A 10,764-nucleotide genomic window follows, 5' to 3' on the forward strand; every position below is an offset into this window, starting at 1 on the left:
GAAAAATTCCAGTAGATTTGTCAAGCATGATTTCCCTTTCATAAATTCATGCTGACTCTGTCTGATTCTGCCACTGTTTTGCATGTGCTCAACTGTTAAATCTTTTATAATGGACTCTAGAATTTTCCCCACTACCGACGTCAGGCTGACTGGTCTATAATTCCCTGTTTTCTCTCTGCCTCCCTTTTTAAATAGTGGGGTTAGATTAGCTACTCTCCAATCTGTAGGAACTGTTCCAGAGTCTATAGAATCTCGGAAGATGACCAGCAATGTATCCACTGCTTCTAGGGCCACTTCCTTAAGTACTCTGGGATGTAGATTATCAGGCCCCAGGGATTTATCGGCCTTCAATCCCATCAATTTCTCCAACACCATTTCCCTACTAATACTGATTTCTTTCAGTTCCTCCCTCTCACTAAACCCCGTGTTCCCCAACATTTCTGGAATGTCATTTCCTTTGTGAAGACAGAACCAAAGTATGTATTTAGTTGGTCAGCTACTTCTTTGTTCCCCATTATAAATTCCCCTGTTTCTGACTGTAAGGGACCTACATTTGCCTTCACCAATCTTTTTCTCGTCACATTCTCAGGTACCCTTCTTCTTCCCACATCCCTCAACACCACCTTCTCCTAATATCTACCCATCCTCTCCATTATCCCTTAATCCCAACCTAACCATCCTCTCCCCATATCCCTCAGTGACCCCACTCACCTTTGCCCCATTTTTCTGCAATTGCAATTACTCACCCCATATCCCTCAAATAAAAAAACTACCTATCCCACTGACCCACATTCTCCTCATATCACCCATTCTCAGGTACCCTTCTTCTTCCCATTTCCCTCAATCCCACCCACCCACCCACTCCCCCATCCCTCAACACCCCCACTCACCTTTTCCACATTTCCCTCAATTGCAATTACCCACCTTCTCCCCATATCCCTCAGTTCTAGGGAGCCATCCTCTCTCCCATATCCCTCAGTTCTAGGAAGCCATCCTCTCTCCCATATCCCTCAGTTCTAGGAGGCCATCCTCTCTCCCATATCCCTCAGTTCTAGGAAGCCATCCTCTTTCCCATATCCCTCAGTTCTAGGAAGCCATCCTCTCTCCCATATCCCTCAGTTCTAGGAGGCCATCCTCTCTCCCATATCCCTCAGTTCTAGGAGGCCATCCTCTTCCCCCATATCCCTCACTTCTATGGAGCCATCCTCTTTCCCATATCCCTCAGTTCTAGGGAGCCATCCTCTTTCCCATATCCCTCAGTTCTAGGGAGCCATCCTCTCTCCCCATATCCCTCAGTTCTAGGAGGCCATCCTCTCTCCCCATATCCCTCAGTTCTAGGAGGCCATCCTCTTCCCCCATATCCCTCAGTTCTATGGAGCCATCCTCTTTCCCATATCCCTCAGTTCTAGGAAGCCATCCTCTTTCCCATATCCCTCAGTTCTAGGGAGCCATCCTCTTTCCCATATCCCTCAGTTCTAGGGAGCCATCCTCTCTCCCCATATCCCTCAGTTCTAGGAGGCCATCCTCTTCCCCCATATCCCTCAGTTCTAGGAAGCCATCCTCTTTCCCATATCCCTCAGTTCTAGGAGGCCATCCTCTTTCCCATATCCCTCAGTTCTATGGAGCCATCCTCTTTCCCATATCCCTCAGTTCTAGGAAGCCATCCTCTCTCCCATATCCCTCAGTTCTAGGAAGCCATCCTCTTTCCCATATCCCTCAGTTCTAGGGAGCCATCCTCTCTCCCATATCCCTCAGTTCTAGGAAGCCATCCTCTTTCCCATATCCCTCAGTTCTAGGAGGCCATCCTCTTCCCCCATATCCCTCAGTTCTAGGAAGCCATCCTCTTTCCCATATCCCTCAGTTCTAGGGAGCCATCCTCTCCCCCATATCCCTCAGTTCTAGGAAGCCATCCTCTCTCCCATATCCCTCAGTTCTAGGGAGCCATCCTCTCCCCATATCCCTCAGTTCTAGGAAGCCATCCTCTTTCCCATATCCCTCAGTTCTAGGGAGCCATCCTCTTTCCCATATCCCTCAGTTCTAGGGAGCCATCCTCTCTCCCATATCCCTCAGTTCTAGGGAGCCATCCTCTTTCCCATATCCCTCAGTTCTAGGGAGCCATCCTCTCTCCCATATCCCTCAGTTCTAGGGAGCCATCCTCTTTCCCATATCCCTCAGTTCTAGGGAGCCATCCTCTTTCCCATATCCCTCAGTTCTAGGGAGCCATCCTCTCTCCCATATCCCTCAGTTCTAGGGAGCCATCCTCTCTCCCATATCCCTCAGTTCTAGGAAGCCATCCTCTTTCCCATATCCCTCAGTTCTAGGAGGCCATCCTCTCTCCCATATCCCTCAGTTCTAGGAAGCCATCCTCTTTCCCATATCCCTCAGTTCTAGGAGGCCATCCTCTCTCCCATATCCCTCAGTTCTAGGGAGCCATCCTCTCTCCCATATCCCTCAGTTCTAGGAGGCCATCCTCTCTCCCATATCCCTCAGTTCTAGGAGGCCATCCTCTTCCCCCATATCCCTCAGTTCTAGGAAGCCATCCTCTTTCCCATATCCCTCAGTTCTAGGAGGCCATCCTCTTTCCCATATCCCTCAGTTCTATGGAGCCATCCTCTTTCCCATATCCCTCAGTTCTAGGAAGCCATCCTCTCTCCCATATCCCTCAGTTCTAGGAAGCCATCCTCTTTCCCATATCCCTCAGTTCTAGGGAGCCATCCTCTCTCCCATATCCCTCAGTTCTAGGAAGCCATCCTCTTTCCCATCTCCCTCAGTTCTAGGAGGCCATCCTCTTCCCCCATATCCCTCAGTTCTAGGAAGCCATCCTCTTTCCCATATCCCTCAGTTCTAGGGAGCCATCCTCTCCCCCATATCCCTCAGTTCTAGGGAGCCATCCTCTCTCCCATATCCCTCAGTTCTAGGGAGCCATCCTCTCCCCATATCCCTCAGTTCTAGGAAGCCATCCTCTTTCCCATATCCCTCAGTTCTAGGGAGCCATCCTCTCTCCCATATCCCTCAGTTCTAGGGAGCCATCCTCTTTCCCATATCCCTCAGTTCTAGGGAGCCATCCTCTCTCCCATATCCCTCAGTTCTAGGGAGCCATCCTCTCTCCCATATCCCTCAGTTCTAGGGAGCCATCCTCTTTCCCATATCCCTCAGTTCTAGGGAGCCATCCTCTCTCCCATATCCCTCAGTTCTAGGGAGCCATCCTCTTTCCCATATCCCTCAGTTCTAGGGAGCCATCCTCTTTCCCATATCCCTCAGTTCTAGGGAGCCATCCTCTCTCCCATATCCCTCAGTTCTAGGGAGCCATCCTCTTTCCCATATCCCTCAGTTCTAGGAGGCCATCCTCTCTCCCATATCCCTCAGTTCTAGGAAGCCATCCTCTTTCCCATATCCCTCAGTTCTAGGAGGCCATCCTCTCTCCCATATCCCTCAGTTCTAGGGAGCCATCCTCTCTCCCATATCCCTCAGTTCTAGGAAGCCATCCTCTTTCCCATATCCCTCAGTTCTAGGAAGCCATCCTCTCTCCCTTATCCCTCAGTTCTAGGGAGCCATCCTCTCTCCCATATCCCTCAGTTCTAGGAAGCCATCCTCTTTCCCATATCCCTCAGTTCTAGGAGGCCATCCTCTCTCCCATATCCCTCAGTTCTAGGAGGCCATCCTCTCTCCCATATCCCTCAGTTCTAGGAGGCCATCCTCTTCCCCCATATCCCTCAGTTCTAGGGAGCCATCCTCTTTCCCATATCCCTCAGTTCTAGGGAGCCATCCTCTTTCCCATATCCCTCAGTTCTAGGAAGCCATCCTCTTTCCCATATCCCTCAGTTCTAGGGAGTCATCCTCTCTCCCATATCCCTCAGTTCTAGGGAGCCATCCTCTTTCCCATATCCCTCAGTTCTAGGGAGCCATCCTCTCTCCCATATCCCTCAGTTCTAGGAAGCCATCCTCTTTCCCATATCCCTCAGTTCTAGGAAGCCATCCTCTTTCCCATATCCCTCAGTTCTAGGGAGCCATCCTCTCTCCCATATCCCTCAGTTCTAGGGAGCCATCCTCTCCCCATATCCCTCAGTTCCTTTTGTTACAATCCCCGTAGAGATTTGCTAACTTTTGAAACAGGGATGAGTTTCCCAGTGACCATCAGAAATTACTGAAGAATAATATTTCACATTTTAAGATTTTTACTGTAACAGACAAACTACAATCAACTTCAATCAAACACTACTTAACAAGCAACTAAAGAAAAGACACTTTTGTATTAACTAATCAACTCATTTGAAATATACCATATGACAAGTTTTTACTTTACACCATGCTTCTTGCAGATGGATAGCAATGCAAGATTAAGTCTCAAGGCACTCTCAGCTTCTAGCTGGCTGACTTCTCCCTGCACTATCAGGTTGAATTTAGAGTATTGCTGAAAAGCAAGACATGTTGCTGAAGCTTTTTGTCTTTCACTCATCAGGACAAATGCAAGAATGCCAAATTTCAAACAATCACAACAATTTAAAGGGTGCTCATTAGTTGGCAAGTTGACTCTGATTGGCCGAGGCGTTGCCCTGGAGAAAGCAACAGGGAACTTTAGGCTCCCTAAGCTCCCAGATAATTCAGAGAAACACACGAGGCTTGAACCAATTGTGTTTGCAGAGAACCGGTCCCTGCATATGAATGTATGTCGCTGCTAGCAACGTTAGCCACGTTAAGAGCTCAACCAATTATCTTAAATTGGTTGTTAGTGTAGCTATTAGCACATTCAGGGTTGTTCAGCAACAGTTCTAACAGTAGACATTTTGTTTTGGTTTTTCAAGTGCAGTCTGGTTGAGTATGGTCTGTACTCTGCCTATTATGAACACCTGAAGGAACATGCTGTTTGTTTTAACCATCCAGTCACTGGAAAGTACAGTCTACATACCTAGCATTGCACTGAAATTCATGCACAACATTGCTCAATTATGTGGTAGGCAGAACATTGTTTTGGAATGTCAACAGCATCCTGTTAGTCGAAAATACCACTCACGTAGCCACTGCATGGTAGCAGCACAAATTAGCTTGCTTAACCTGTTGTTTACATTTTTGAGATACATTGCCTTTCCAGGGTAATCTGAGGGTGCTTTCAGGTCCAAAAGTGGCAGCCTTTGGCTCATTTGTGAATTTACACAATATGCAGTGAACAATGATCTGATCAGGATAGCCATTGCCCCACAGGATAGATTTGATGCACTCTATTTCTGCATCAAGCTTGCAAGGTGAGCAAATGCTAGGGTAATTTACAAGTTTTCTGATAAAGCCAATCTTATAACGCATGGAGCCATACAAATCCTGTCAGGTGAAAGTAAGCTTGCAGTATACATGGCAATATGAAACTGCCATCATTTTCTGAATCTGTATTCACTGAACTTATGAACTTAACAACTCACGCAGTTGAGTTCTATTTTAATGACACCATGTATGCCCAAAGAAATGGTCTAGCCAAGGAATCCCCTCTAGGTCCAGCGCTCACACATTTTCATCGGTTGCCATGTGAAAGTGTTTTTGGTGGGATGAGCCCTAACCTCCTTTCTCACGCAAATTTCCAATATGTAGTTGATACATTTGCGATCTTTGAATCTGCGGCCGTATGTAAGGATTTCTTTACACACCTCAGTGCATTTTCTTCTCCGCCGATGCTGCCAGACCTGCTGAGTTTTTCCAGGTAATTCTGTTTTTGTTTTGGATTTCCAGCATCCGCAGTTTTTTGTTTTTATCTCAGTGCATTCAGCCTCAGACTGAAATTCACTTTTGAGATGGGGCAGTCTAATGTGCTCCTTTTCCTTGACGTGCTTGATGAGAAATCCACTAATGGGCTCTTCATTACTGTCTACCAGAAGCCTACCCTCATAGGTTGTTAACGCAAAAACAGCTCACCCTGCTTTTCATAGCAGTAGCTGCTGCTTTTCCTCCCAGAGCAGTAATTATTTTGTCTCTCTGTGTGCCTTTGTGTCCAAAAAGCTCTCCCTCTTTCTATGTCAAGGTCTGAAAACTGTCACTTGATTTTCAATAGATTTGGTTTGAGTTTCTTTCCCCGTGACAATCACAGAATCTTTGTGCAGAAGGAGGCCATTCGGCCCATCGAATCTACACCGGCTCTCTGAAAGAGCGTTCCACCCAGTCCCACTCCCCTGCCTTATCCCTGTAACCTGGCACATTCTGTCTTTTCAGGTAGCAATCCAATTCCCTATTGGATACCTCGATCGGACCTGCCCCCACCAACCTCTCAGGGAGTTTCTTCCAGACTCCAACCACCCTCTGGGTGAAAAGTTTTTTCCTCACATCACATTTACTCCTTTTGCCAATTATTTTGAATATGTGCCCTCTAGTTCTTGATGTTCTCTTGAGTGGGAGTAGTTTCTCACTGTTTACCCTGTCCATGCCCCTTGGATCTTGGATATCAGATCACATGGGCCTGCCTCTGGGCACAGTTAGTCTGATCACCATCCCCTATTCAGAAAGTTCTATTTCACCTTAAATTAAAAGAGACATTTTAAAACATAACCATCTTGTAAAGTCCTGCATTCATAATGATTTCTCTCCATAAACGTGTCTAATTGTCTCAAATTCTGTTTGAACTGAGCACTTCAAACTTACTTCCCTGGAAACATTCCCTAATCCTATTCCAGTTGTATGTAAACTGTAGATTTATTTATATCTGTCTGTATAGTATAGCTGTATACCTGATACCATAAGAACTGCTGCAGGTTTGCATTATGATCTAAATAACTTCAGAGAACAGCTGTTGGTAAATTTGCTCAATTTGTCTTTTCTAAAAGTTTCTCTTTATTTCTAGACCACCTCCCAGCCCATCAGGCACGATCACAGCTGGTTATGGTCAGACGCAGCCCCGTTCAGTGCCAGTTTACGAGATGAAGTTCCCAGATCTTTGTGTGTACTAGCAGGAACACCACACGGTCCCGCACAATGCTTCATTGAATTGCAGAGATTCTGGTTTCTCATCCAGTCTCATTTGCTAATTGTGGAATTGATGCAACAGCAGAACCTGTATTAGTGCAACATGGTCAGCCATTCCCTGCAGAATGTTAGGAATCGCACAGCTGTTGTTTCCACCAGTGCCAGCACATCCAACATCGTCCTTACAGCTTAGTGGTGCTTTGTTATGAAGACATGACCTTTCAATGTATTGCTTATGCTTACCTGAGATCATGGACAGGCTTTACTGCAGCCCGGGGCTTCCTGTGGGAGTGTAGGATCAGGCTGCCGAGCAATAATGGCCAGTTCAAATTTGAGGAAGTGATGTCTTCTTTTAATACAGTGATAATCACAAGATGATAACAGTCCCAGCAGTTGCCTCTCAATCGTCACAACCTAGGCCCAATTCAGAAAGTTTGACTATAACCTTAATCGATTTCACTTCGTCCATGACATTCTTGGTGATTGAGGAATGAGACAGGTACAGTCTGTTTTCACACACTGACAAATTTAACTAACCAGCATGGCTGGGTAACCTTTTCCGATCTGTTGCCCTCTTCTATGTTTGAGTTTCTTGTTCTTCATGATAAACTCCGGCCTCCCTGAGTCAGTATAGGAGAGTGCTCTGAAATGGGCAGTGTGTAGCACCACAATGACCTACCCCAGGAGGGGAGCAGAGCAGGGGGGCAGGTCCTGATTTCTTCTGATCTATTTTTGGTGCTGACTTATGTAGCTTTCATTGGTCAGCTAACACCTCAGAAAATCCAGCAGCTACCGTAGAAAAACAGTGTGTTTGATTGGAACAGCCCTGGTACTGCCTGATCCTGCACTCAGTATCAGACACCTCAGACAGGGAACCCTGCTCACATGTCAAGCCTGTCTAATGTTTCTTTTTCTATTAGTCTGTGAAGGCAAAGATGTTCCAGCCTTCAATAATTTTGTGGATTAACCTACATTTTTGACATTGATTATTGTGAATTTATCTCTGAATGTACATGTAGTGCTAACAGAAATATTACTGGTGCATTTGCAGGCTTCATTTGAACTTAACTGGATTTACAAAGTAGAATTTGGCAATGCTAGATTTCCACCAGCATACCCACTACAGTGCCATCCTTTCCCCATCCCCAACCCATTATTTCCATCTGTATTTTGATTGTACAGCAGTGATAGGAAGCTGTTGGCACACACTGAAGTATTTGAAGAAGTGTTGTACATTAAGCTCAAGTCTCACTCCTTCCAGTAAACTCTGAAAAGAATTATAATGCTAAGAAGGAGGTGCTCACAATCTCTCAGGTTTCTAGGACTGCTGAGAAACAATGTTGATGGTATACAGCTCTTGAAGGTACACACACATACACACACGTACAAAAAAAACACACACACAATATGCAAATATGTACACACCCTAACACTGCAGATGCACACCCACTACGCACAAGTACAACACCCATATGCACCCACTGTACGCAAAGGTACTGCATATACACTCATATGCCCACTGTGCACACAAACAAACATAGTTTGAGATTGGAGAAATCCTTCAGTCTATCTAGCATTCACCTCGATTCCATCCGCATTATTATTTTGGTGTCTTTCCTGAATCCCATTTCTGGACAAGAACCTGTCTAATTCCTCCATTGAGATTTATAGTGTCAATGTCTGTTCTGTAATCTGTTCCACATATTTACCAACCGTTCATTTTTTAAAAATGTCCTCTTCCATTTCCTATTTTCTTCTATTCTCTTTAATTTGCAAATATCATCCCTTGTGCTTATCTTCTGTGCACAACAGAAAACTTTACACTGACCCAATTTATACAAACCTTTCATAATTTTAAATGACTTCTGTCTTATTTCCACTGCCTTCTCTTTTCAAAAAAGGAAAGAGCCAGGGCAGCAGACATTATGCCCTTACGTTGTGGATTCAACCAAACAGTCCTTCTCTGTATTCCTCTCCAATAACTGAATATCTTCTCTGTCCTCTCCAATAACTGAATATCCTCTCTGTCCTCTCCAATAACTGAATATCTTCTCTGTCCTCTCTCCAATAACTAAATATCCTCTCTGTCCTCTCCAATAACTGAATATCCTCTCTTTCCTCTCCAATAACTGAAAATCCTCTCTGTCCTTTCTCTAATAACTGAATATCTTTCTCTGTTCTCGCTCCAATAACTGAATATCCTCTCTGTGTTCTCTCAAATAATGGCCAGTGAGACAAGTAAAGAAAAGATATGTCCAGAGGAGGATTTGCTTGTGGTTTTTTCAATTTAGTATACTGTATTCCCTGCTCACAATTAGGTCTGCTCTGGACTGGGGGAGACCAAACGCAGATTGGATGACTGCTTAGCACAGAACATCCATTCAGTCAGAAAGGATGATCCAGAGCTTCTATTGGCCTGTCATTTTAATTCTCCACCTTCATCTCTCTATCCTCAGTCCCCTACAATGTTCCAACAATGTTCAACACGAGCTTGTGGACAGCACCACATCTTTCAAATAAGCACTTTATAGCCTTCTACATTCAACATTGAGTTCAACAATTTTCGACCATAATCTGTGCCCCCATCTTGTTTCCTTTTCTTTGTATGTTTCAGTCTTAATCTTTTTTTTATCCCGTTTTTGTTTTTGGAGGGTTGCTGTTCATTATTCTGCTGTTCACATCTCCTCTGGACACAATTTTGTTTCTTTATTTGTCCCATGATCACTGGCTTTGACCATGCTCAAACTCTTTTATTTATTGTTTCCCATCTCCTGCCACTTCACAGGCCTTTCTTATTCTTTTCCACCCTCTCCACTTTCACCTGCATTAAACTTGTAGCATTTCTAACTTTGCCCAGTTTTGATAAAAGGTCATTGACCTGGAATGTTAACTCTACCCTTCTCTGTGCGCACTCCAATAACTGTGTACCCATCTTTATATCCCCATCAAGAACTGAATATCCTTCTCTGTACCCGTCCAAAATCCTATGTAACCAACATTCTGTTTGCTTTTTAACAGCCTGGGAACATAGAGCTGATAATTTTTATGGCCTGTGCTCTGAAATCCCAAGGCTCACTTTCTGCTCTCATACCTTAAGTACATTTCCATTTCTCACACAATCCATATCAACCTTCCCTCTGTCAAATCTCATAATCTTACATTCCCTGTATTAAACTATCTGTCATTTATTTGCCCACTGTTCAAGCATGTCAATATAATTTTGAATTTTTGTGTATTGATTCACACATGGACACTGCATTCATATTCACATACCCACATCACACATACAGACAGTGCACACACATCCACTACTGTCCACACAGACGTACACACTGTATATACAAACACTGCACACAGACATATCTATCCACATTACATACACATACACAAGCAGACAAACTGGGACTGCAGCTACACACTCGATGTACAGACAGCATGTCTGTGTATCTATATACATATATATAATATATATATATACATATGTATATGCTACTTATGCACATTCTCCTTAGCTGCTCTTGAACTCATTCTTTAGATGATGGTCCAGGCATGTGAGAAACCTGTATAGCTGACATGAGTTAACTGGAATACCCCGGTAGATATGAAATAAATCTTTTGTCTAATTAAATGAGCACTGTTTTGATATATTGCAAAGCAGTTGGTGTTTACCTTGCCTGCCAATAGATACTGCCTGTAATGTCCTGTCCTCAAACATGAGTCAATACTCCTTTTATCTTTGTTTCCACACCTGTTAGTGCAGGATCAAAAGTCTCAGGAATGGAATACAGCTACATTTACCTGCTTCTAGGTTGATTTATCACCTAG

At 44.4% G+C, this 10,764-nt stretch overlaps 1 protein-coding gene across 1 annotated transcript in view; it reads left to right on the forward strand.

Annotated features, from left to right (window-relative positions):
* LOC121271008 (protein EFR3 homolog B-like) overlaps window positions 1–7,735 on the forward strand; it is a 250,589-nt gene extending 242,854 nt beyond the window's left edge. Inside the window, exon 23 of the mRNA XM_041176694.1 lies at window positions 6,818–7,735. Within this exon, the coding sequence (XP_041032628.1) occupies window positions 6,818–6,923 (106 nt within the window). The 3' untranslated portion in view covers window positions 6,924–7,735. The remainder of the gene's footprint in view (window positions 1–6,817) is intronic.
* Window positions 7,736–10,764: the final 3,029 nt, after the last annotated feature.

This window comes from Carcharodon carcharias, chromosome 2 (assembly GCF_017639515.1).
Source record: "Carcharodon carcharias isolate sCarCar2 chromosome 2, sCarCar2.pri, whole genome shotgun sequence".
Taxonomy (NCBI): Eukaryota; Metazoa; Chordata; class Chondrichthyes; order Lamniformes; family Lamnidae; genus Carcharodon; species Carcharodon carcharias.